The sequence below is a fragment of the Spinacia oleracea genome, chromosome 5, assembly GCF_020520425.1.
Source record: "Spinacia oleracea cultivar Varoflay chromosome 5, BTI_SOV_V1, whole genome shotgun sequence".
Lineage (NCBI taxonomy): Eukaryota > Viridiplantae > Streptophyta > Magnoliopsida > Caryophyllales > Amaranthaceae > Spinacia > Spinacia oleracea.
Window position 1 is genome coordinate 54,768,914 of NC_079491.1, and position 27,358 is coordinate 54,796,271.

The following is a 27,358-nucleotide window of genomic DNA, read 5'->3' on the forward strand; positions in this document are numbered from 1 at the left end:
TAATATAGCAAAATCGCAAACCAAACCGTACTAAACTATTGTTATACGGTTTAGTTTGGATTATATATCAAATCGCACCAAATCGAACCGCATATCCTACCTCTATAAAAAGCCGAATATGATGTTTAGTTTTGTCGTAATTTTTTTCCCCAAATTGCCCTTTTTTCTTTCAATAATTACATCCTACCTCTTTATATTTAGTATACTCTAGAAACTCAGTAAGATTGTGCTCCGTTCTCTCCGCATAACCCCTTCAACTTCTCTACAAACTCAAGCTCCATCAAAATCGCAGCCATCAAGACAAACTCAAGCCCCATAAAAAAACGCAGCCATCAAGAAAACTCAAGAAAGGTAATTGTACTTTTGTTAATGAAATTTGATGTCTTCCATATTTTGTTCAATCATTCATTCATTTGTTTTGGATTCGTAAACAGAGGTAAGTGTTTCCACCTTAATTTCATTCAGATCTTAACATGCATGTGTTTATTCATTTGAAATTGGTCTAAATTTTGAGTTTTAATTAATGAGATTGATACGAAACTGAAAAGAGTATAACTTTAAGTGTTAATAATTTAATTCCTTTGTTTTTTGTTGGTCTTAATTTGATATGTATGTGCATGTTAAGAATACGATTTAGATTGTTTCTTTTTTGCAATCTGTAGAATTTTTAATATGATTTGGAACCGGGTGTGAAATATTGTCAAGTTTGCAGTGGGTGAGGAATTGGGTTTGTTTGAGGTGGAAAGGGAAGGAAGTCCGTTTCTTGTTGGAATTTCTGGGGTTTAGGAATTTTGATTTTGATTGTCATTGGTGATGACCAAGTTGCAGCAATCCAACTCCTGCAATGTAGAAAAGCTCATTCTTGTCTGAATTATACTTGTGTTTTTTTGTCTGTGATTTTTTGAGAATTAATGAAGTCTAGACCCTTTATTTTTTTTCTCTAGAAAATAAGTTGGATTATTGTTTGTGCAATTCCCAGCACTGTGGACTGGCCAGTGGAGACTAAAAGTTTGTGATGTAAGATACTAAGATGTAAGGAATGGAGAGCTAAGGGAAAAAAGAGAGTGATTAACAGGCAAAAAACAGGCTTGTTGTTGGATAAAAAAGCTATAGGAAGCTAGGAACCATCCCATCTCTTAATCTTCATCACGCTAAATAAGTAAAGGTTCACTGTATGCCTACGTGACTTTTATTATTTCTTGATGAATTATATAGGGGGTCGGAAGCCTAGCACCTAGGTACTCAGGTTGGGAATTAATTGTAAAACAGGAACATATTACAAATGGAAAAAACATTCAATGCACTTAACAGAAATCAGAAATATAAGTAAAGGAATGGAGGACATAGTACTAAAAGAAGGCTTCTCATATTGCTAGGAAATTGTGAATTACAGTGAAAAACCCTTGATTCATTGAATGATGTTGGATACTTTTCATTGCATATTTTTATGTGATGATTCAATTCAATTGTATTGAAAGTGATGGTTTATTCTTTGATTTGTAGATCATTTTACTGAGTGTTATAGTGTCCGTTTGTGTGTTATAGGAGAAATTAGGGTGTCTATGATTTTCTTTGTATAATAACACTTTAAGAGTTATTTCCTACGAACAAGGTTGGACCTTTTTTATAAAAATAAAATAAAATCTCTGATGGTCTGTTTATTGACCTTCTTTCTATTGATTGACCTAAAATGCTTATGTTGATTGACCGAAGTAGAAACCTAAACTGCATAAACTACAATGACACCATCAATCAATCAACGGTGATAGATTTCTTAACCTTCCTAAGCCATTTGTGAAAGACCATTCAAAAGAAAAGACAATTGGTTCACCATAAAACTCACCCTAATCCTCCCATTTAAAAAACAACCAAATTATCTGGAGTTATATTTTTTGATCCAAAATCCAAAATTATATATGTTGTTTTGTCCACATTATTCGAATTTCCTAAAATTATTTTTTTATTTCTCCCTAAAAAAATGATGTTTACTAACAGATTTTCTATTATAAGTGCATGTATGTAGGTCACAAAATACACGGAAGAGGTGAAAACGACAAGCTTTTAAGATCGAGGCTTGTGGGCTCATATTTGTATAAAGATCTTATCATTGGTGTTACAAGTCCTGAAAATAACTGGTATCAAGTTGTTTCACATTCTTGGAGTTTTAATTTAATTTCCAGCTTGTTTAATAAATCAAAGTTTTGTGTTAAGTAGTTTATTTCAGTTTTACTCATTATTTTTATTGTTGGTTATATAATACTTTGCTTTATTTATTTGAGATTTAATGGTTTTCCAAGGTTATCTATACCTAGTATTTAAAAAATGAAACCATAGGTTAGAATGTGATATGTAATCATATGTTATAATGTGACATGTGTCTTCACATCACAATCTTCTATTAAAAAAAAGAGACAAAAATCAAATACATCATCATTAATGTACATGTCCTCGTGTTTAAAGAGGGAAAACTCAAAAGACTTCCCCTCAAAAAAAAAAAACCTGAAAAAACTAAAAGACATTCATACAAATAAATAATCATAATTTAATGAGCTAAGTTAAATTGTTATTAATATTTCATAACAATAACATTAATAAACATTAGTTCTTACTAAATAGAAGGCATAAGAAGCTAAACATCTTGCCAGGATGAGCCATCAACTTCTCATCTTCAATGCACTCCTTAAAAATAAATTGACTATCCACGTACCATTTTCGTTACATCACTTGTACAATTAACTATATATAATCACACATTTTCAGAGGTAATGTGTGTTTACTTTATGTGTCTATTCTTTTTTTTTATATGGCTAAATATCAATTTTCGTCAATTTATTATAATTATTTTAATAGCCGTTTGTTTTTATAGACATTATATTATATGCTACATTTTCATCACCTTTGATTGTTCTCACTAAATTTTGTTAGATTAACTTAGTAATAACCTTAACACATACAAAATGTGATTTTATTTATTTATAACTTACATTAAACAAAAAATTACGAATACACATAAATAATCTAAAATTTCATAATATCTAAGTTATTGTATGTCGAGTAACGTAACTATGTAAATTCTTATAAAACTTTACAAAATGCTCCCGTGCATTGCACGAGTCAAAATGCTAGTTAAGCTTGAATAAGGAGTCAATCTAGAAGTCTCATCTTAAAGTGTTCTTTATTAATAAATAAATATTGTGAGTTTTGAGAAGTGGAACAACAAAACATCAAACTGTGCCATTATTTTAAATATATACGTGATAATAAATTTTTTGATTTCTACTTACTACTTGTTCTTATTATGTAGTAGACATACACACATAGAACTTCACCTCCGAACTATCTCTTCCCATCCAACAAAGGAATTAGGTATGGCGACTCATTTAGAGAAAAGATTAAAATTAAATGAATATAAGAGAAAATGGTATGCCGATTTATCTGAGGAAAGAAAAGTGGAAATTAGAAAAAGACGACGAGAAGCTTATCATAACAAGAAAAAATTGAAAAACCAAATTATTATAAATGATGAGAACGAAAATGACGCTCAAATAATCAGTGCTAAAAAAAGCGTCTATAATATAGACCAACCTAAAACATTAAGACGTGAAGATATAGTTGAAATTGAAAAAACTAAAGGAAAGACTCAAGTGACATTTTTCGGCATCTTTGAGGCAGGTTAGTTTAATTAATATTCTACTATAAGTCCTTTTACTTATAATATTTCACAGGGAAGAAATTTTAAAATTCTATATTTGGCAGGTTCAACTTCAAACACCTCACCACATAAAGCCAGTAATATACTTAATCAAAACAAAAGGAAAAAAACATGCACATGCTTGAAAAAGTCTAAGACAAAACAAGGCGATACATACACAGATGAATATTCCATTCCAACTGAGGCATATGTTATGCGTCAGCCAAAACAATGTAATCATTGTGGTGCAACGAAATTCCATCGTGAACCAAAAGGGTTTTGTTGTTCTGATGGTAAGATTGCATTGGCTAGGAATGACCCTCCATATGATCTCTATCAATTGTACACATCAAAAACAAGTGAATCTATGTTGTTTTTAAAATATATTCGCACCTTCAATAACTCATTTGCTTTTACGTCTTTCGGTGTTCGATATGATAAAGATTTATGCAAAAGAAATAAGGGCATATATACTTTTAAAGTACAGGGCCAAGTTTATCATTATATAAACGAACTATTTCCAGAAGATGAAAATCCAAAGTATTTACAACTTTATTTTTATGATCCTGAACATGAAGTCGAGAATCGAATAAACAACTCAAAACACTTAACTCCAGAAATAACAAGCTTGCTTATAGATATCTTGAAGGTGAATCCATATGGAAATTTTTTTAGAAGACTGCAAAATGTTCCAGATTTAGAAAATCACCACATTATTATAAAAACACATAATGATTTAGATCAACGTGTTTACAATCTACCCACAATGTCGCAAGTGGCTGGAATATGGATCGAAAGTAATGATCCAGAAGAGGAAAGGGAGAGAAATATTGTTGTTTATAGTCATGCAGGCCATAGTTGTAAGGTCCAATATTATTATGGTTGCTATGACCCTTTACAATATCCTTTACTATTTCCTTACGGAGAAATGGGATGGCGTCAAGGAATTAAAAAGATTGAAAAAGATAAAATGCAAACACAATCCAACGTCGATGATTTTATTAATGTAGACCAATGTGCCACACCATCTGAACTTCTACAAAAAGAAGAGACATGTAAGTCATTTTAAACAACACAAGTCTTTCTTTCTGTGTGTATATATATATATATATATATATATATATATATATATATCCTTATAAATATATATCCTTTTTCTACCTTATAATTAATTCATAACTATTAATTAAACATTTCAGTATCCAAGAAAGGACGTGGAAAACGAAATATGGTGTCCTGTAGAGAGTATTATTGCTATAAATTACAAATAAGAAACCGTTTAATATCTATTTTGCTGCATGCTGGGCGCCTACTCCAACAATATGTTGTTGACATGTACATTAAACTTGAATCATCAAGATTAGATTTTTTCCGAAATAACCAGAATGAAATCCGAGCTGAAATTTATCAAGGAATTGTTGATAGTGTTGCAATGGGAGAAAAAAAAGCGTCTAACATAGGAAAACGAATAGTTCTACCTTCTTCCTCCATCGGAGGGTCAAGAGACATGAGAAAACGTTACATAGATTCAATGACTTTAGTCCAACTATTTGGGAAACCAGATATATTCATAACAATGACATGCAATCCAAATTGGCAAGAAATCAAACAAGAACTACGTTTTAATGATGAAGTACAAAATAGGCCAGACTTGGTTGCACGGATTTTTAAAGCAAAATTAGAAGAACTAAAGCATTTGTTGTTTAAAAATCAATTTTTTGGCCCTGTTGCAGCCTATACATATGTAATTGAATTCCAAAAAAGAGGCCTGCCACATGCTCATTTTCTTATCATTTTAAAACCAGGCCACAAAATGACTTCTGCTGAATTTTATGACAAATTTGTTTGTGCTGAACTTCCTGATCAAAATGAAAATCCTCACTTATATGCTGCCGTGGTGAAACACATGATGCATGGCCCTTGTGGAAGATTGAATCCATCTAATGCTTGTATGAATAAAGATGGAAAGTGTAAAAATAATTACCCAAAATCCTTTTGCTCTTCTACTGTTCATGGTAAAAAAATCATATGCAGTATATAGAAGAAGAGATGATGGAAAACAAGTTAAAGTAAGAGGTCAAGTCCTAGATAATAGGTGGGTTGTACCATATAATCCATATTTGCTTGTAAAGTTTGATTGTCACATTAATGTTAAAATTTGTTCAACTGTTGAGGCAGTTAAGTATTTATACAAGTACATATATAAAGGCCATGATCGTGTCGCTTTTCATGTATATTCTAATGAAACTAAAAATGAAATAGACGATATTGAGCAATATCAATCTGGTAGATGGGTTCCCCCCCCCCCCCCCCCCCCCCCGGAAGCAATGTGGAGAATTTATAAATTCGCTTTGCATGAGATATATCCATCCGTACAAAGTTTACAATTGCACTTGGAAGGAAAACAACTTGTGACATTTCGAAATACTGACAATTTAAACATCATAGTAGAAAATGATTCATCCAAAGAAACGATGTTCACTCAATATTTTTACGTGAACAAAATGAAAAGAAATCCTAAAAACTTACTTTACAAAGAATTCCCAGAAGAGTTTGTTTGGAACTCACAATCTAAAACTTGGAACAAAAGAAGTAAAAAAAGACTAAAAAGGTTATTGGTCGTGTAGTTACAGCCAATCCCAATGAAAGGGAAAGATATTATTTACGTATACTACTTAATCATTTTGGAACATCTACATCCTTTGATGATCTCAAGACTTTAAATAATGAAAAGGCTAATACGTTTCGTGAGGCCGCATTAATGCATGGATTGCTCGATTCTGATAATAGCTTAGATTTATGTTTACAAGAAGCCACAATGTATAGAATGTCTTGTAGTTTAAGAAGACTATTTGCAACTATACTTGTTCATTGCAGTCCAAAGAATCCAAAAGAGCTATGGGAAAAGTATGAAAACGCAATGAGCGAGGATTACCAACATACAAAAGCCTTTACAAAAGATCAAATAAGACACAAAGTGCTCCAAAATATAAGTTATATATTAGAATCTATGGGGAAAGAATTATCAAACTATAAATTTATAGATCATGACATCAACATTTATAACGAAGAAGAATTGTGTAAAGAAATAGAAGATGAACTACATATAAATGTACCAGAAGAGGAACTCTTAACGATAACTAAACTTAATAAAGAACAAAAACAAGCATTTGATATCATAACTAAACATATATTTTTAAACACACTGGGTGCTTTTTTCATAGATGCCCCCAGTGGAACTGGGAAAACATATTTGTATGTAGCAATTCTTGCTGCTGTGAGATCAAAAGGTTTAATAGCCCTGCCTACCGCAACTTCTGGAGTGGCGGCATCTAATCTTCCGTTTGCTAGAACAGCACACTCTAGATTCAAAATACCAATCAATATAGATGAAAACAGTTCTTGCAACATAAGCAAACAAAAAGGACTTGGAAAATTATTACGTGCTGCAAAAGTCATCATATGGGATGAGGCTACAATGGCAACAAATAAAACAATAGAAACTCTAGATCAAGTATTACAAGACATAAATTATTCCCCTCATCCTTTTGGAGGGAAAGTCGTAATATTTGGTGGCGACTTCCGTCAAGTACTTCCAGTAATACCTAAAGCATCAAAAGAAGAACTAATAGAAGCAAGCTTAGTTAGATCTAAAATATGGCACACCCTACAAAAAATAAGCCTAACAGAAAATATGAGAGCTATATTAGACCCCTCTTTCAGTGAGTATTTATTAAAGATTGGTAATGGTGAAGAAAAACCTATCTATGATGACATAATAAAATTTCCTTCTTCTATGGTAGTTCCCTATAAATATGAAATAACCTCTTTAAATCACTTGATTGAACATGTATTTCCAAATTTAGAAAAGCTTGCCTCTTCTCCCGAACTATTAATTAATCGAGCTATACTAACCCCGAAAAATAACGAAGTTGACCACATAAATGATTTGCTCATTAATAGATTTCAAGGAGAGTCATTTAAATATCATAGTTTTGATGAAATAATAGATTCAAATGAACAAGGAAATCATGAAGATTTTTTAAATAGTTTAACTCCAAATGGACTTCCCCCTTACATACTAACCTTAAAACAAAACTGCCCAATGATGCTGCTAAGAAATATTGATCCTTCAGATGGCTTATGTAACGGTACACGCTTGATTTGTCGCCAATTCTCGAAAAATGTGATCGATGCTGAAATAGCAATTGGGCCTCAACGTGGGAAAAAAGTTTTTCTTCCAAGAATTCCTCTAAAACCAAGTGAGAATGACAAATATGCTATTCCTTTTACAAGAAAACAATTCCCTATTAGGTTATGCTTTGCAATGACTATAAATAAGGCACAAGGACAAACATTAGATTACGCCGGTATTTATCTTCCCCAACCAGTTTTTTCGCATGGACAATTATATGTAGCTCTATCTCGGGTCAAAACCTCCGATAACATCAAAGTTCTTTCTATTCCAAATGAAGAGAACTCTAACAATGGCTGCACAAGAAACGTTGTGTACAAAGAAATATTAACACTTGCAAAAATTGCTTAGTTTAATATTGCATATGTATGAATTACTCCGCTTGATATATAATTCAGTATGTATAGTACTTCATTTTTTCTTTTGACATTTATGTGTACTTAATATTTAAGTTTGACTGATGTGGTCCTTATTATCCTCTTGATATTAACATCAATTCACTTATTTTTTTTTATCTTTACCAGTAACTTATGTCTATATTGTCACAAGACCATCAAAACATGTCACGCCGATGTACCTATATTAACAACGTTACTCCTCAAACAAAAAATTGGACTGTCAAAGTACGAGTTATAGAAAAGTCGTATGAACGACCATCTTTCAATGCTACCCATAAATACCAAAGGTTAATCCTCATTGATGGGCAGGTACATAAATATATTCTCCTTTTCGTGTTATGGTTTTATAGTATCAGATACTCAATCATAGACGTGGAAGTATTGTTTTAATTTGCACTTTTAATTATTCTCATGCATAGTGCCAATTGATTATTTCTCTTTGAACTCTACCCCCTCCTTCATCTGAAACATTTTCTTCTCTTTTGGCTACTTGGATCTAAAAGTCTCACTGATTTGTTTATCTTCATATGCACTCTGGTTCTCTCAAATCCATTTCTTGTCTTTTGGCTACATGGATCTAAAAGTCTCACTGATTTGTTTATCTTCATATGCACTCTGGTTCTCTCAAATCCATTTCTTGTCTTTTGGCTCCGTGGATCTAAAAATCTCACTGATTTGTCTATCTTCATATGCACTTCGTGAAACTCATTATTTTCCTGTTTTCTCAAATCCAGTGATCTGTAACAACATCTTATATGTGTCTCTTTCACCTCCATGTCTTCACAGCAGTAGTTTATTTTCCTCTTCAGTTCTAAGTCTCTGTATTCCTCTGTTAATTGTTTTTTTACTGGTTCAACAGCTTGAAGTGCCTCATTCAGTTGATTTTTTTTTCAACTCAACTACCCTACACTGCTCATTGGTCTTTTTTTTCTTCAACTCCAGTCTTTGATAACATTTATCGATATGCTTCTATTTTAGTTCAAGAACTTGGAGGCTCTCATTCAGTGTCTTCTCTTGCAACTCAATCTTCATCGGTTTATCCTTGAACTTCAAACATTGGTAACACTTAAGAATGTGCTTCTCTTTCAACTCCAAACTTTGGAAACGCTCATCAGGTCATTTCTCTTTCAACTCCAAATTTCGGGAACGCTTATGAATGTGCTTCTCTTTCAACTTCAAACTTTGGGAACGTTCATAAATATGCTCCTCTTTCAACTCCAAATTCCGGTAACACTTATCAATGTGCTTCTCTTTGCATTCCTAAATCTCGTGGTACACATCAACTTGCTGCTCCCTGAAATCCAATTCTGCAAACCTGTAATTCAATTCCTTTTCTTTTTTTTCCTACTGCTAGACAAAGTTCATCAACTCCCTTCATTAAATCATTCTCTTTAAGAATCTTATCAATTACCTTTTCTTTTAACTCCAATGTTCAGACACTTTCATTCATTTTCTTTTCTTTTAAGTTTTCTGCCAAGAGACATTCATCAATACCATTCTGTGCCAACTCCAGCCTCACATAACTCTCATTGAGTTGTTTCTCTTTCAAATCCAATCTATAAAGACGACCATTCATTTCTTTTTCTTTCGATTCTACTACTCTACACCTACCATCAACTTCCCTCTCCATCAACTCCACCTCTTTCCGACTCTCATCGATTTGCTTCTGTTTCAAATTCAATTCTCGAGCACTTTCACTCAATTCCTCTTCTTTCAAGGTCATTGCCAACAAACACTAATCAACATCTTTTTCTGTCGACTCCAGCTTTTCTCGACGCACATTCAACTCTTTCTCTTTCGATTACAACAACCAGAGACCTTCACTCAATTCATTTACTGTCAATTCATCCTTCTTCAACTCCAATTCCTTCCAACAAGCCAAAAACCCCTCATCCACTTTCCTCTCCCTCTCTTTCAACTCCTGAAACTGCTCTTGAATTCGCCTTTCCTTCATCCCTTCTTCCCGCTCCATCATTTCCTTCTCCCTCAACTGAAACACCTCATCCACATTGCAACAAGCCACAAATTGCTTCTCTCTCATCTCTAACACTCTGTACCGCTCCTCAATTTCCTTCGCCTCGACCTCGGCAAACTTCTTTCTTAACCCTTCCGACGCTTTCCTATTCTCTAGAACCTGCCTCTTCTTCGACTCAATCATCTCATACCTCTATTTTACACTAATCATCTCATACCTCTGCTTTCCACCTCTTTCTCTCGCAACTCCACAGTCTCCTCTTTTACATTAAAAGAAAGTTATAGTGTAGTTGGTTGTAAGAAGTTAAAGTCAATTCTTATTTACTACTATAGTGTAGTTGGTTGTAAGAAGATTTTGGAACTGCTAAATCAGGTAACCCATGAGTTAACTCATTCCATTCTTTAAGTTATTGGTAAGACTTACAAGGCTTTAGTATATGTGTGTAGCATACGTAATCAGTTGGAAAGAAATAAAGAGAGTTTATATATGTAGAATGCATAGGAGTAATATCCATACTATTTTTAAAAATTTTATTCATTGTGATTTCTTGTGCACGTATGGAACAAATCAGTTGGTAAGACTTACAAGAGTTTAGTTTTTTTAAGAAAAATAAAGAGAGGTCATATGTGCAGAATGCATAGGAGTAGTGTCCATACTGTGCTATTTTAAAATTTTCATTCATTGTGATTTCTTGCATATGTATGAGACTCTGATTCTTCCGTTAAGCTAACTGTTTATATCATTTGAATTACCCTAATAATAGTATGCATGGTTTGCAGGAAACACATGTTCAAGCAACTATTTTTGGTCGCGACATTGCTTCATTTGAAAGAACACTAGATGTCCTTGGCCAGTACTACATTTCAAACGCAGTAGTTAAACCCATTGCTGAAAAACATCGCATTGTGAACCACAAATATCAGTGGATAATCAGCACAAAAACTCCTGTAAGCGAGGTTCCAGACAACGAAACAGAGGATAAAAACATCCCAGCTCCTTTTAACCTCGTGCCACTCAACGAGCTTGAAAAAATAAGGATTCCACATTCCAAGTTGGTAAGAAAAATTCCAAACACATGCATTTGTCAAAATATATACAATTGCATATCAGTAACTTCCTATTTTCTCTCAGATGTTTTAGCAGCAGCGATTGTTGTATTTCATGTCAAAACGCTTCACTCTGGAACAACATTCCAAGAAATGCTTATAATTGATCAAGAGTAAGTAACATATACTACGACAAAATGTATCTACACTTTTATTATAATCAAACTACCTAATGTCCTGTTCTTCTTGATTTTCCCCAGATTGAAGCCAATAATGCTGACATTATGGGATGATTTCGCCTCTAAAGAAGGACAAAAGATCGCTCAGATGATCCAAACAAAACCAATCATCATAGGGATGCGTTTGAAAGTCGTTTCTTATCATGGTAAAATCATGTTATTCCCCTTATACTTGTATGTATTAAAATTTGTGTTATACTTTTTAAAATAGCAACTATAATTAACATATTACATATTTCTTCATATTTTTAAGGCACATCTTTAGCGACAAGATCTTCAAGCACTTTTCTTATAAACATCAGCACTCCAGAAAGTGAAGCTCTACAAGAGTGGTAATAAAATAACTCTATGCACTATAATATACATTTTTTACCTATTTTTACCTATTCCAAAAACTGACACAAGACTACACAGGTTACTACAAAATGAAGACAAAATACAAGTTCTGATTAACAAGAATTCTGAAGCTCCTCTTGCACCATCAATGAAAGAACCTACTGCAGATGACATCATACCAGTCAATTCACTTATAACCGCTGCAAAGGTAAAAGAAAGTCACAAAATGAACACAACTTACAACATTTCAATAACAAAAGTAACCTTTTTAAACTAAAATGTGTACAGAATACATCATCATTTTGGATTAAAGCACATGCTACAGTAACAGATTTCAACCAAAAGTTCTGGTACACTGGTTGCAACACATGTTGGAGGGAAATACATGCGGACCACGGCCAGACATTTAACTGCAGAAACTGCTCGGGACAAGAGCGTATTGTAGAAGCAAGGTATACATATAATTAAGCGTTCATATTATTTTAATAAAACCTTGAATTTTAGTTACTTGTGACTATTTACTGAAACTACAAAATCTTTGTGGGTATATCCATAGATGTCGCTTTAACATAGAACTCAAAGACCCAACTGGTACCATTTCAGCAACTATCTTTGGAAAGATTGCAGAAGAAATTTTTGCACTGGACCCTCAAAAGCTCATGCAATTTAGTGATAAGGTAATAAATATCACTATTTTTATTAATTCTTACATTAAATTCAGGCACTAACTCTAACTCAAATACAGAATGATAAGATTGATACAGCTGCTCTGGGAATATGCTCATCCACTAAAAAATACTACTTCCAACTGAAGCCAAACAGAAACAACGAAAATCAATACATCATCACAAAGGCTTTGGACAAGCTGCAACAAGACCACGCAGAGGATGCACAAAAAAAGACCCCTCTCAAACAAGAAGCTAATGAAAACAGTGTTCACCAACAACAGATAAAAGACAACACAAGCACTTAGGTACACTCTTCTTCACTTTCTACATTATACAGATTTTGCAAAGTTAGAAATACATAAGAGATATATAAGGCAGAGAATTAAATACAAAATGCACAAACCTTAAAGTTCAACTAACGCTTCTTCTTTAGGAGCTTATTTATGCCCCTGTATATTAGATAATATGTAATTATTATATTAATATATTTCTTACTTTTTCAATTAAAAAAAAGTTAATAAGTTACTCGACAGTTTATTCCAATAAATTAAGTTACTCGACAGTTTATTCGACAGTTTATTCCAATAAATTAAACTCAGTCCACAATATGGGTAGCTTCTAGGTTTTTTGATATCAGCCCACTCGCAGATATTGGCTACTTCCACAATGTTTCCGGCCCAAAATTAACCTACAAGGCTACATCGTGCAAGAATGCATTACTGCATGAGCATATTCAACAATTATCAATTTATTACTTCGTTCTTGGCCTCAAGTTGATATACACTTGGAGATACTCTTCAAATAATCGAGTTGTTGAGAAGTATCTTAAGATTATAGCTTCTCAAGAGCTATTAACTTGATGTAACTTTTGTATAAATATATAATCTTGTTGTTCTTTCTGGTTCAGACATAATCCCATCCTAGAAACACAGAGATTTGTTGTCAGTCGTTGTTAACTGCATTAGCATCATAGATACTCTGAGTTTGTTGAATATTGCTTGTTGAATTTTGCAAACTCCTGTTTCCTATCCATGTTTTAGGCTGGAACATGGGAAGAGACGAACATTAACAAATGGGTAACTTGAAGGATTAAGGTTAGGTCTCGCCATTCACATTATTTAGTTTTTGCATACATTGTTCATGGATATGTGGTTCAAATCCTTTATTTGCTATTTTTTTTTTAAAAAAATGTATAAAAGATGGAATTAGAGAGAAAACTTCAAGTTATATCAATGTATTGCCTTTAAAATTTTTCAATTGTAATTCAAATAATTGGATTAAATATAGTGTTAACAAAGACACTTTTGGAATACTAAATAATCTTGCTTTGACTTTTTCTTTTGAATTAATTAATAACATTTTAATTTTAATACATTTTGAATAATTTAATGATTAATGAAGGTGCAGTTTTCTAACCTTATTATTACGTTTGCATCGTTCAGAGGAAACTTATGAATCAAATGGACTTAGACAGTCGAGATAGTGCGCCTTTTTGTTCAAAGTACATATGGCCTCACTAATAATGGTACGTCATACTCCTATTCCTCTATGTCTCTTTATTCTTCCATCTAATCACAACTATTTCAGAAGATTTTCTAATTTATCACTCTTAATTATGTAGAATGCTTAAAAGAATGCTTGAAGTGGAACTCCACAAGATTTTGTAAACATTGCTCGACACACCACTTCAATGCCAAGTATATATATATTAACTTTTGACTATGTACGGATCCACCAAGCTTCTATGTACAAATTTAAATAACCTCTTTTGAATATGTATGTAATTATTAGCTAAGACAGAAGTCCCACTTTTGGATGCGAACAAAACTAAACTCTATGTAATTAGACAATCGAATACTTTTGTTGAACATAACAGTAACGAAATATATGTAAATACCTTACTAATATTTTGCGTACAAACAAATTTCAGTATCAAACTCCCACGTGCATCGCACGTGCTCCTCACTAGTACCCTTAAAAATAGTTATAACATAATTGATTTGTTTTCTATCATAACCTAATTCAAAATAGATCCAATGAAAAATTAACCCGAACGAAACCACGAACCGAACAACATGTTCGTGAATCAAGATTTCACCTCTAAACTTGGAATAAATTCATCAAGGACATAACCTGATTGAGTCCAGCCCAACACAAAATTGACCCTTGAGCCCGGAGTCCAAAATAGTTCATGAAATAGCAACTAGTGCGTCACCAACGCTCAGATTGTGCAGGGGTGTGCACGGTGCTCTTGGTGCACCTGTCCAAAAACGCAAAAATTAAACAATAAAACGCAAAAACACTAAAACACTAAAACAACAAAAAAAAAGAAAAGAACAGTGAAAATAAATCAGAAAAGAACATTAAGAAGTATACTAAAAGAACAATAACAAAAAAACATAAAGAACACTAATATAAAAAGACAAAAGTAAAAATATTAAAAGCAGTTATGTTTTAAAATATAAAATTCAAAAAGGAACGGTTATTTATCTCTCCTCTTAAAAGCAGTGGTATAAATACCCAAATTGCAAAGTACACTCTTACATGCAATTCTCAAAACCGATTTCCCCAAAAAACTAATCAACTTCCCTCCTACTCTCAACTGCTTTTCTAACTCAATTCAAACTCAATTTCTACAAAAAAATGGGTAGAACGAAAAAATCAGACGAACCAAAAGCTTCTGCTGAGTAAGTTGGTTTTTTTCTTCTTCCAATTTTGGTTTATTTTAACTCGAATTCGAATTATTTTGGCAATTATACTAAAAATTTGCAATTGTAAACAGAAGTGATGAGATTCCTCTCAAGGATTTTGTGAAAAGGAAGAACAAAGAAATTTCAAAACCAGAAGAAGAAAATCCGGAAGCTAAGTAAGTTGTTTGTTTCAATTTCAATTTGAAAATCCAGATCTATATTTAAATTTAAATTGTTCTTCAACATTGAATTTGTGTTCTAACCACCAAAATGGCGATATTATTCTAGTTTATGCATTTTATATTTAAATTCCGTAACAATTTAGGAGTAAAATTCGTAAAATGTTAGATGTTCTTTTTAATTCTTAATTTGTTCTTTTTCAACCGTTTTATGTTCTAATTAAAAATAGAACGACGAAACTTTGATGAACTATAACCAGATCTATATTTGTGTGTTGTTCTTTTTAAGTGATGAAATTGTTCTTTTCCAACCAAATTACAAAAAAACTAGTAAATAAAACGACGAATTTTTGATGGACTTTAAAACTAGATCTATATTTTTTCTTGTTCTTTTAACTGCTGGAATTGTTCTTTTCAAACTAATTTATGTTCTAATTAAAAAAGAACAGTAGCAAAAACATAAAAAGAACACTAGCAAAAACACAAAAAGAACACTTATATAAAAAACACAAAAAGAACAGTAGCAAAAACACAAAAAGAACACTTATATAAAAAGACAAAAGTACAAATATAAAACTACATCTATATTTTTCCTTGTTCTTTTAAGTTCTTCAAATGTTCTTTTCCAGCCAACATATGTTCTAATTAAAAAAATAACACGACGTTGAATTTTAATATTTGTTACTAAACTTTTGATACAATTTATTTTTTGAGATTAAAAATATGCTTTAATTCTGTTATTTTATTCATCAAAAAATATATGAAAACAACACTTTAAATATGTAAAAAGAACACACTATTTTGATGCCATCGAAATACAAAGTTATAAGAAAAGAACATTAAAATAGGAAAAGAACATAGAATTAAGAACGAGAAAATTTACCTTAATCACCCGAGGCACCTTCATCAACAAGGAGAAAATTTGTTTTGAACTTTCTCTCTCATAGAATCTCTCCTCTATTGGGAGAAACCAAAAAACTAGTAGAATCTCTCTCATAGAATTAACAAGGAGAAAATTGGTTTTGAACTTTCTCTCTCATAGAATCTCTCCTCTGTTGGGAGAAACCAAAAGCTCTCCTTTTTCTCTCTCAAGAATGTGTTTCTAAAATTAGAAGTTATGAATCTCAAAGGAGAAATATTATATATATAGAAAATATTATATATTATATATATAAAAAAAAGGGGGGAAGGAGAAGAAATACAAGCCATGTTCATCCTAAGAACGGTGCACTTGTTTTTTTTGTTTTGGGTTTTGTTGTTCTGTTCTTTTATGATTTTTAGAAATAAATCTTAATGTTCTTTTATGTTTGTTCTTTTTTCAGAATGTTAAGTATTGAAGAACAACGGAAGCAAATACTTGACCAGAAACAAATGCTGTTAAACATTCAAAAACAGCTGAAAGAACAAGAGGACAGGCTGAATGCACAGACCAATGCCTCGAAAGATGAAAACGAGGATGAACATCCAAAACCCCAACCAAAAAAGAGAAAGTTAACTTTTCGATCGAGGTATATTCTATATTTTTTAGTTCTACATATCATATCATTTATAATCATTATTTTCTTCTTAAAAAAATATTTCTTTGATTATTAGTGCACAAGAAGATGATGCACAGAAGGTTGATGAACAACCTGAAACAAAGAAAAAAGGAACAAGAGTCAAAACTATTCCAAATCGAAACAGAACAAGGTAGCTTTTTGAAATTTTATTGTTCTTTTATTTTTTGACAATGTTCTTTTAATCTTTTATTATGTTTTTGACAATGTTCTTCTGTTGTGTACTTACCTTTATTTGGATTTAAGTTGGGTTCTTTTGTGTTCAATTTAATGTTCTTTTCTTTGGCTATCATTGTTCTTTTAAATCACTCTTCTAATGTTCTTTTCTTTGTACGTAATGTTCTTTTTCCTATCTTTGTTGTTCTTTATTATTTTTGATGTTCTTTTGATTTTTAATTGTGGACATGATTCTTAAGTTGTGTAGTTACCTTAATTTGGAATTAAGTGGTGTTCTTTTTGTGTTGAATTTAATGTTATTTTTTTATAACTAATGTTCTTTTGGTTTCTAAACAGATTACAGCTATATAAGGAAGAATTCCCTCAGACGATGAAAGAGGTCAATGAGGAATTTGAAGCTCTAGAAAAGAAAAAATCTGCCCCAGTGAATAAGAAGCGCAAAGGAACTTCTAAGGTAAAACTACAAATATTCTTCTTTGAAAACGGATTCAACACATTTATAGAATAAAATATGATAATATAATTTGTTTTTTATGTTAAGAAGGGAAAAGAGATTGTTCTTCGTGAAGATTATGAAAAGGATGAAGAAGAAGTGGAAGAAGAGTCAATATCTTCCTCTACCTTTTTCATAAAGAAGGTCAAATAACTCATTCTATATCTATGTTCTTTTATTATTCTTTAATGTTCTTTTAAAATATACCTAATGTTCTTTTCTGGTATAACCAAAAAATTGTTGCTTATTTTGTTCTATTTCGTACATTTACTGTTCTTTTACACTCTAAGTAATTATCTTTTCTCTTTTGTTTCTGTTTTCAGAGAGGTAATGATATAATGATTGCTGATGGAGAAATGGAAGTGAAGGAAGAAGAAAAACCTGTGATTGATCCCAAACAAAAGCCCCATGAGCACAAACTGAACGTGAGGCAAACTGCGCAAATGCTGATGCGCTTTTTGAAGGGAATTTCATCTGATAAACCTATTAATAGGGCAAAACAACAAGCTATCACAGAGTTAGGGTTCGGATCTTTTCTAAACCTTGACATACCACCAAATGTAAATCCATTCCCGTACGAGTTGCTTTCCCATTTCAACTCTTCAACCCGGGCCCTAGATTTACAAAAATCTTCCTTGCATATTACAATAGGGGACATATACCTTGTGTATGGTATCCCTATTGGAGGAGACCAGGTGATTGAATTGACAGATGAAACAGATCCAGCGGTGAAGAAAGTATTTTCTGATTTTTGGAAATATTGGGACGTGCAATCTGGATGCCCAAAGTTGGTGAAAATGATAGAAAAATTGATCAAAGAAACCACCAAAGTTGATGATAACTGGAAAAGATCTTTCCTCGTGGTTGTTGTTAACACAATGATCAAATCCACTACCAACATTTCGGTATAATTCAAAATTCTTTTCTTTATACTTAATGTTTTTTTAACTATCTTTACTGTTCTTTTTTATTTTTGTTCTTTTAATTTGTAGTTGTAGACATGATTCTTATGTTGCGTACTTATCTTTATTTGGATATAAATTGTGTTCTTTTTGAACTTAATGTTCTTTTCTTTGACTATCATTGTTGTTTTAATATCTCTTTCATGTGTTTCTTTAATGTTCTTTCCTTATAATTTTTCTTTGAATCTTGATCTAATGTTCTTTTCTTTGTACTTCATGTTCTTTTACCTATCTCTGCTGTTCTTTTTTATTTTTGTTGTTCTTTTGATTTTTAATTGTGGACATGATTCTTCTGTTGTGTACTTACCTTAATATGGATTTAAGTTGTGTTCTTTTGTGATGAATTTAATGTTCTTTTTTTTAACTATCATTGTTCTTTTGATCACTCTTTCATGTGTTTCTTCAATGTTCTTTTCTTATAAGTTTTCTTTAAATCTTCCTCTAATGTTCTTTTCTTTGTACTTAATGTTCTTTTGCCTATGTTTGCTGTTCTTTTTTATTTTGGATGTTCCTTTGATTTTTAAATGTGGACATGATTCTTCTGTTATGTACTTACCTTAATTTGGATTTAAGTTGTGTTCTTTTGTGTTGAATTTAATGTTCTTTTTTTGAACTATCATTGTTCTTTTAATGACTCTTTCATGTGTTTCTTTAATGTTCTTTTCTTATTATTTTTCGTGTAAACTTCCTGTAATGTACTTTCTTTTGAGTAAATGTTCTTTTTTATTATTCAATGAAGAATAATGACTAATGTTTTTTTTTTATATGTTTTTCTATTTCCAAAGCCAAACTTCAAATTCCTTGCTAGCACGGTTAATCTGAATCGAGTAAGGAATCTGAATTGGTGTCATTATGCCTATACCAGTCTTTTGACGGCAGCTAAATACTGGAATGAGGACCGAAGCAGATGGTTTGCTGGTCCGCTACCATTTTTAATGGTATATTTTAAACATTAAGCTACCATTTTACTTTCATGTTCTTTTTTCATCTAACTAACCAAAAAGATATGTTTTTTTTTCTGAAATTAGGTGTGTTATTTTGATCGAGTGCAAATTGAAAAAGAATATCCTCCTAGGAGCTTCCCCATCATTAAATGCTGGTCAAGACAAATGATAAGCAGCAGGGTTAAGCATGATAATGAGTGTGGCTTTGGACATGGTATCATTCTTGACAGAATCGAAAGCCCACCAGAGCTAATACAGTATAGGAGAGATATTCTTTTGGAAAAAGAACAAGAAGAACCACCACAACCACAACAAGAAGAACAAGAACAAGAACAACCACAACCACCACCACCACAACATGAAGAACAAGAACAAGAACAACCACAACCACCACCAACAGAACAAGAAGAAGTACCACCACCACTACAACAAAAACAACAACAGCAGCAGCAAAAACAACAACAAGCACATCAAAGTTCACCGGTGACTGAACTCGGTGAAGATCAGGAGATACCAGAGCAACAAACACACTCCAACCCCGAGGAAGTCAAACTACCCTCGACAGTTGAGGTAAAAATAAAATTGAAACAGGATTTTATTTTTAATATTCTTTTATTCTTGTAAGATGTTCTTTTTTCATGTATTTGTTCTTTTCATTTTACCCTATGTTGTTTTTAATGTTCTATTCAGTACTGATATAATGTTCTTTTAATCCTTTAATAAGTTCTTTTGATCCTTTAACATGTTCTTTTTCTTTATTTGTTCATTTTAATTTTATCCCATGTCTTTCTTATGTTCTTTTACTATGTTATTTTCATCAGGAGTTTCATCAGGAGTTCTTGAAGACCACAGCTGAATTAAGTGGTGTAATGAACAAATTCAACAACCTCTTGTCGTTGTCGAAGAAGTTCTTTGACACGACTGTTGATGTAAAAGAAACAATGTCATTTAATATGGCAGAGATGTGGTCCAAGTGTTCAGAAACACAACTTCCAACCGTGTTTGACAACGTCAAGAATGCATCGAATGAGGAGAGAAAAGATTCACAGGAGATGGGTTCCATTCTGATTCAAGACAAAGAGTTTTTCAGCTCGGACTACTTCTCCATTTTATTTGATGATGCAGTCAAGAAAGCGACTAGAGGGAAGAAAAAAGAAACTGTTATGGAAAAAGAAACAGAGGAACCTATGTCAGAGGAGCCTCTATCAGAGGAAAGTCTACCGGAATTACCTCCATTTCTCACACCTCCCACTATGGACTCTGAAAATGATGGGGTTAATGATTTGACTTTGAAGCTTGGACTACCGTCCATTTCAGACATTACCCCTACACATGACTATGAAGAGGAGATGAGGATCCAAGCACTCTTGATGAACAACTCTTTAACAGAAGGTGACCTTCAAACGATTTCAGGGGAGAAGGAAGATTATTCAGAAAAAGAACAGCAGTCTCCACCGAAAACCGAGTATGCGTTCTTTTAAACACAGTCACCTTACACATGTATAGAAAAAATGAGACTTTTTCTTTCAATTTTAACTATGTTCCTTCATTATTGATGCATTATTCTTTCTTCTATATCGCATGTTCTTTTATATTGTACTTAATGTTCGTTTTCCTATCTTTGCTGTTCTTTTTTATTTTAGTTGTTCTTTTGATTTTTAATTGTGGACATGATTCTTCTATTTTGTACTTACCTTAATATGGATTTAAGTTGTGTTCTAATGATATCAATTTAATGTGCTTTTTTTTAACTATCATTGTTCTTTTGATCACTCTTTCATGTGTTTCTTTAATGTTCTTTTATATTGTACTTAATGTTCTTTTTGCTATCTTTGCATATTCTTTTATATTATTTGTTTTTTGTTAATAAAATATTGTTCTTTTATGAACATCATTGGTACTTTTTCTACTGTCACTATGTTCTTATCTGTCTTAATGCATTAATGTTAATCGTATTTTATTTTAAATGATCGTTTGTTCTTTTATTATAAATGATTTTGTTCTTTTAGAATGTTCAAAATATATTTTCTCTCTGTACCTGAGAGTTTGAAGAACAATGATGATGCTTTGAACAAAAGCAGTGAAAAAGGGACACCAATCCCTAATCGAGAAGAACAAGATTTTGAGACCCCAAAAGTTCCTGTAGCGGATTCCCAGGGTAATGTGATAACTCCATCAGTCTATCTGAGGTAAGAACACTCTTATGTTCTATTAGATATGATTTGGTGTTCTTTTTCTTCTTTGAATTGTTCTTTTTGATTTTGACTCTGTTCTTTCATATATTAAGACTGTTATTTTATTCACTATCAATGTTTAAGAGATGAAGAGGATGTTCCAACAAAAACAACAAAAGATGAAGAGGATGTTCCAACTACAAGTCAAATCCCTGCCACAATGAAGAGAATCAAGAATGTCCCTATAGTGTTACGGTCACCGTTTTTAACTCAGTATTCACATTTACTTGAGGCTAGTGACAAACTAAGCCAAGAGGACAAGGATTTGAAATGCATTCTTGATTATGCAATTGCAGAGGGTGATCCTAGGTAAGTATTTTAACACAATTGCAATTAATTCAATCTATTTGTTTTTTTAAAATTTTTAGTGTTCTTATATTGATATCATTTTTATTGTTTAAAACAGTGAGTTGGTGTACTATGACAAATGGAACTTAATTACAAGAGCTAATATGCAAACCCTAGGTAAAATTAATTTCAGTTGTTCTTTTTCAACACATAGGTGTTCCTTTTGTACTAAAGTTTGTTCTTTTCTTTTTTTTACAATAGGTGGGGATGTTTGGGTGGAAAATAATATCATTGACACATTTGCAAAACTGTTGAATGATGATCGAGACCAGTGCGTAAAGTCGAACATGAAATTCTACTTTTCGACAATTCCTTACGTAAGATTTAAAACATCCAAAACCTTATTATTTTATTTGTTTATTATTTTATACTAGTATATACTTAAAATTATTTTCTATATGAAGAATATGCTGTTACAAAACGACGCATATGGTGGGACACAAGATAGCCAAGGAACTGAGCAGAAGAGGTTTCAGAATTTTGTGGATTCCATTAAGCATGAAATGTCAGTTGCAAATGTTTCATCTCTAAATGGATACCATCTGGTAAAAATGTTCTTTTTCTTCGCTAAATGTTCTTTTTTTTTTGGCTAAGTTGATGTTCTTTTTTCTTTGCCTAATGTTCTTTTCTGTTTTTGTAGTTGTTCTTTCCTGTTTTTTTTTTTTGGCTAAGTTGATGTTCTTTTTTCTTTGCTTGATGTTCTTTTCTGTTTTTGTAGTTGTTCTTTCCTGTCTGTTCTGGTGCACATTTCTTCCTCATTGTGATAAACAATAAAACAAAGAAAGTTGAAATTCTTGACAATCTCGATCTACCGGAGGGAATACCTTTTGAGAACAAATATGAACAGAATCCCCAAAACACTGTAAGTCTATTGAGTCAATTTCATCTCAAAATAATATTTAAGTATTTCTGTTCTTTTTTATTTTCGTGTTGTTTTTTATTTTGATCTTTGTTCTTTATAATCCATGCAGTTTGAAACATGGTTGAAGTTTTGTGAGCTGGAAGGGTATCCATTAAAAAACACACAAATCAAGCAATATGAAATCACATTACCTTCAATGCCATGGAAAAATCGAGAAAACAAAGTCGAATGCGGGGTGTATGCAATGCGGCATATGGAGACATATAAAGGCAACCCGAATTGGGATTGTGGATTTACAAACTATGAAGATGATGTAAGTAGTTCCTAAATCTTTTTTTTTCGAAACTTGTAAATATGTTATTTAAATAACACATTATTATTTTATTTTCAGAAAATCTATATTCGGCAGCTAAGGATACATTATGCAACACAAATCTTATCAAGCGCTCAGAACGAGAAGCATGAGTTGAGATATCTGGCACTGAAACAAGCAAATCAAGTAGAATAGACATTACTTTTGAAACAATGGTTTGATATTGGATGTTGGTTGTTGTTTAAAAACAAGCATGAGTTGGTTGTTGTTTGGTTTAAAACAATGGTTTGTTATTGTTCTTTTGAAACAATGGTTTGATAGTGTTCCTTAGAAACAATGGTTTGATAGTATCTGTGTTCTTTTAATGTTGCTGATTGTTCTTTTGAACTAGTAGTTTGTGAATTGGTTTAGAAACAATTGTTCTTTTGAACTGGTTGTTTGTAAATGTTCTTTTGACTGATTGTTCTTTTCAAAATGTTTGAAAATCTTTTGAATTCCTGTGAATATCAAGATGAAAATACTTAAGGTATTATGTTGTGAACATATATGTACATATTATATACTCTTTGAGATTCAATCAAAAAACCTACCCATTTAAAACTTCATATTAAAAACTACATTTTAGTTTGTTGATTCCACAAACAACAGTAGCTTGCAATCAACTAATATGTTCTTTTAAAAAATGAACAAATTACCAATCGCGAAAAGAATCTACAAATGATGTATGTGTACTCCAAAATAATCATCTGGAACATATGTTTCCAATTGTGAATTTGAAGATGTTGGATGAACCAAAACCCCACCAACAGGTAAATTTATGATACACTGAAAAAGAACAAAGAAACAGTAAGGAAAAAAAGAACATGATTAGGAAGAAAAAAGAACAATGAAAAACAAAAAAGAACACAATAAAGGAATAAAGAACAAAATAGATATTAAAAAAGAACAGTTCAAAAAAAGAACATAATAAACATTAAAAGAACAAATAGATGTTCTTTTAAAAAATGAACTGTTTAGCAAAAGAACATAAACAAAAAGACAAAAAGAACATATAGGAAGAAAAACGAACAATGATAAACAAAAGGAACAAACTAAAGGAATTAAAGAACAAATAGATTATTAAAAGAACAATTTGCCAACAGAACATAATAAACTAAACTAAAAGATCATTAACAAAAAGGATAAATAGAACATATAAATGGAAAAAAGAACAATGATAAACAAAAAGAACATTCTAAGGTAATAAAAGAACAAATAAATGTTTAAAAAGAACAGTTTACCTGATCAGTAGACTGAGTTTCCTCCCTCAAATTATCAACATGTCTTTCTCTTCTCTTGTTCCAACCTTTCAGTTTATTGCGTTTCTTCTCAACAATTCCTTTAGGTCTCACATTCCTCTCATTAGCCTTTTCAGTCCCATTCTTAATCTTCCTCTTTCGCTTTGGTGGATTTTGAATCATTGTTGGAATGACTTTTTCAGCAAACGGTTCCACAACATCCGGCAAAACTGTGTCTGTTGAAGGCTCAACGACATCAAGTAGAGTTTCATCACGGACATACTTGTTTGATACATTACCATCCCCTTCAACACCACCAATATACTCCTTTACTTTGCATGACATATCCAACACACCCAAATCAATAAGCTTCCTTGCAGCCGGACAATGTTGAGCTTCATTTATAACTTTAATGCAATTTCTTATGCTTTGCATCCTCCAAACTGAAGCAGAAACAACACTTACTTCATTATCTCTATCTTCTCCTTCTTCAACAATCGTGTTCATAGCCTCTTTGGTCCATCTCTTCATAATGTATTGTTTGGGAATCTCTTCAACATTATGAACAATGAAAACTCGAAGAATATGAGAACAAAGAATTCTTATTTCTCCATATGACTTGCAAGTGCAATCAACAACCATCTCTTGCTCATTAAACTTCACAACATGTCTAATAAAATCCTTTGTAGGATGCCCAACAATGTACTTAGAAACTTGAAACTCATAGGAAATGCGTTGACACCTCAAACAAATTGCTTTGATGAATCGTTGCTCAAATATCAAATATATTGCAATGGTATACACATCCCGCGCATGCAAACATAACATGTTATCCGCACATGCGTAATATCTATTTCCAGTAGAAGAATTATAATCTCCCTTGTTCTCCTTACTTCTCCATTCATCAATTACATCTAAAAAACACTTATAAAAATCACATAAACCATTCGTTTTATGCAACCTCCTAGAAATAGAATGATTTGTCGTCTCACTCCTTTGAGAAGATAAAATACCCCCAGAAAACCACTCTTTGTTATATGCAGGACACCATTTCTCTTTCAAATCATATAACCTCTCTATCCATTTGTGTGTCTTGCAATTGTAATCAGTCATAAGACTACAAAAGAACAAATAACAAAAAAAAGAACAATAAGTCACACAAAAAGTACACACAAAAAACGCGTAAAATATAGAAAAGAACAATATATATAAAAAAAAAGAACAACGAAAATAAAAAGAACAATATATAGAAAAGAACAACGAAAATAAAAAGAACATCAGAAGAAAAATAAAAGAACACATAAAGAAAACAAAAGAACAAAAAACACACTATCAGAATTATAAAGTGTATTTAGGAAAAAAAAAAAAGAACAATAAGTCACACAAAAAGTACACACAAAAAACGCGTAACATATAAAAAAGAACAATATATATAAAAAAAGAACAACGAAAATAAAAGGAACAATATATAGAAAAGAACAACGAAAATAAAAAGAACAATATATAGAAAAGAACAACGAAAATAAAAAAGAACATCAGAAGAAAAATAAAAGAACACATAAAGAAAACAAAAGAACAAAAAAAACACTATCAGAATTATAAAGTGTATTTAGGAAAATATATATTACCTATTCCAATAATGCTGAAACTCGGCAATTGTGTCAGTATATTTCAAAACATAATCAAATCTACGTTTGAAACCATCCTTAGCCATAACACCTTTGATGTTTACAATAGCATTTTCTCCTATATGCCATGTACATAACCGATGCCTTGATTTAGGAAACACTTCCCTAAAACACATCAACAAAAAGCAAAATATATATATATATATATATACATATATATATATATATATATATATATATATATATATATATAAAGAACATAATGAATGTACAATAAAGAACATAATAGGATCATAATCGACGATACCTTATAGCCTTGTCCATGGCAGAACTCTGATCCATCATGATAGTAAACGGTTGCTTCCCACCCATAGATATCAAAAAAGAATTAAAAAGCCACTCAAAAGAACCTGCCTTCTCATTCAAAAGAAACCCAACTCCAAACATGATATTTTGAGTGTGGAGATTCATTCCAACAAAAGGACCACATATCATATCGTATTTATTAGTACGATATGTTGTATCATGAACCAATAAATCCCCAAATGCTTCATAATCAGATCGCATTCTCCCGTCTCTCCAAAAAAAGTTGGTCAATTGATTAAATTCATTAAGTTGAAAATCCTAATAAAAGTCGTGTTCATTAGCTTGTCTCATTGCAAACCACCTAATCAATTGATTTGAATCACAACCATCCAACTTATTCTTTTTCTCCGCATTGACAGCATCATATGCATCGGGAATAGTAAATCCTAAATTAGCTTCACCACCTACTTCTTTCCTCATTGCTCGAAGAACATCAACAAGCTTAGTACCACTACAACTAAACGTAGTAAGGAAGGCCAACTGTTCTTTTGATATGTTCCTTTGTGACCTAATAAGATATCTCTTATTGGCATGAACCATTGAATGGTTATGAACACGAGAGTGTTTAGAAAGAACATACACTCCAGTTTTCTTATCAACATCAAACTGAACTGATGCCTTGCATCCAGTTCTCCTATCAATTTTTTTGTAACATTTAGGCACAACACCATCAGCTTTTTTAAAACCCTCATATGCACAAACAAAGAACCTCTGCCGAACTATTTTGGTACCATTCCTATACTCCTTTTTACCCTTCCTAGTACCAAAACCATTCCTAAAA

At 32.0% G+C, this 27,358-nt stretch overlaps 3 protein-coding genes across 12 annotated transcripts; 2 read left to right on the forward strand and 1 right to left on the reverse strand.

Moving 5' to 3' along the window:
* The first annotated feature begins 200 nt into the window (after positions 1-200).
* LOC110789960 (replication protein A 70 kDa DNA-binding subunit B-like) lies at positions 201-12,682 on the forward strand. Its single transcript, XM_056830406.1, has 11 exons — positions 201-351; positions 2,011-2,135; positions 8,411-8,593; positions 11,039-11,314; positions 11,391-11,478; positions 11,566-11,690; positions 11,798-11,876; positions 11,959-12,088; positions 12,169-12,332; positions 12,484-12,557; positions 12,626-12,682. Exons 5-10 carry the CDS (start codon positions 11,459-11,461, stop codon positions 12,548-12,550), a joined length of 585 nt encoding a protein of 194 aa, XP_056686384.1. The 5' UTR covers positions 201-351; positions 2,011-2,135; positions 8,411-8,593; positions 11,039-11,314; positions 11,391-11,458; the 3' UTR covers positions 12,551-12,557; positions 12,626-12,682.
* Positions 12,683-12,838: 156 nt separating this feature from the next.
* Positions 12,839-23,736, forward strand: LOC110798178 (uncharacterized). 10 transcript variants are annotated; one of them, XM_056830395.1, is made up of 20 exons: positions 13,584-13,642; positions 13,991-14,073; positions 14,170-15,235; positions 15,331-15,414; positions 16,740-16,925; positions 17,011-17,106; positions 17,487-17,604; positions 17,692-17,787; positions 17,967-18,548; positions 19,391-19,543; positions 19,634-20,119; positions 20,371-21,014; positions 21,559-21,738; positions 21,868-22,092; positions 22,190-22,248; positions 22,333-22,448; positions 22,536-22,676; positions 22,850-22,993; positions 23,103-23,306; positions 23,385-23,736. In XM_056830395.1, the coding sequence occupies exons 3-20, from the start codon at positions 15,192-15,194 to the stop codon at positions 23,499-23,501; spliced, it is 3,675 nt and encodes a 1,224-aa protein (XP_056686373.1). In that variant the 5' UTR covers positions 13,584-13,642; positions 13,991-14,073; positions 14,170-15,191; the 3' UTR covers positions 23,502-23,736. The 10 variants fall into 10 exon arrangements, with proteins under 10 accessions (XP_056686382.1, XP_056686373.1, XP_056686376.1 ...); XM_056830398.1 differs by having other exon boundaries at positions 21,628-21,738; XM_056830399.1 differs by having other exon boundaries at positions 21,631-21,738.
* Positions 23,737-24,017: 281 nt separating this feature from the next.
* Positions 24,018-26,778, reverse strand: LOC110798166 (protein FAR1-RELATED SEQUENCE 5-like). Its single transcript, XM_056829653.1, has 4 exons — positions 26,519-26,778; positions 26,212-26,376; positions 24,587-25,700; positions 24,018-24,131 (listed from the first exon to the last, which is right to left on the reverse strand). Exons 1-4 carry the CDS (start codon positions 26,776-26,778, stop codon positions 24,018-24,020), a joined length of 1,653 nt encoding a protein of 550 aa, XP_056685631.1.
* Between the last annotated feature and the right edge of the window lie 580 nt (positions 26,779-27,358).

Bases quoted from the DNA above. Each gene is read 5' to 3' on its own strand.
- LOC110789960 (XM_056830406.1), top strand. From the start codon at position 11,459: ATGCTTATAATTGATCAAGA. The intron at 11,691-11,797 runs GTAAAATCATGT...CATATTTTTAAG, and splicing joins GAAAGTCGTTTCTTATCATG to GCACATCTTTAGCGACAAGA. The intron at 12,333-12,483 runs GTATACATATAA...GTACCATTTCAG, and splicing joins GAGCGTATTGTAGAAGCAAG to CAACTATCTTTGGAAAGATT.
- LOC110798178 (XM_056830395.1), top strand. From the start codon at position 15,192: ATGGGTAGAACGAAAAAATCAGACGAACCAAAAGCTTCTGCTGA. The intron at 18,549-19,390 runs GTATAATTCAAA...CTATTTCCAAAG, and splicing joins AATCCACTACCAACATTTCG to CCAAACTTCAAATTCCTTGC. The intron at 22,994-23,102 runs GTAAGTCTATTG...TAATCCATGCAG, and splicing joins AACAGAATCCCCAAAACACT to TTTGAAACATGGTTGAAGTT.
- LOC110798166 (XM_056829653.1), bottom strand. From the start codon at position 26,778: ATGCGATCTGATTATGAAGCATTTGGGGATTTATTGGTTCATGATACA. The intron at 25,701-26,211 runs GTAATATATATT...GTTCTTTTGTAG, and splicing joins TTTCAGCATTATTGGAATAG to TCTTATGACTGATTACAATT. The intron at 24,132-24,586 runs GTAAACTGTTCT...GTTCTTTTTCAG, and splicing joins AAACTCAGTCTACTGATCAG to TGTATCATAAATTTACCTGT.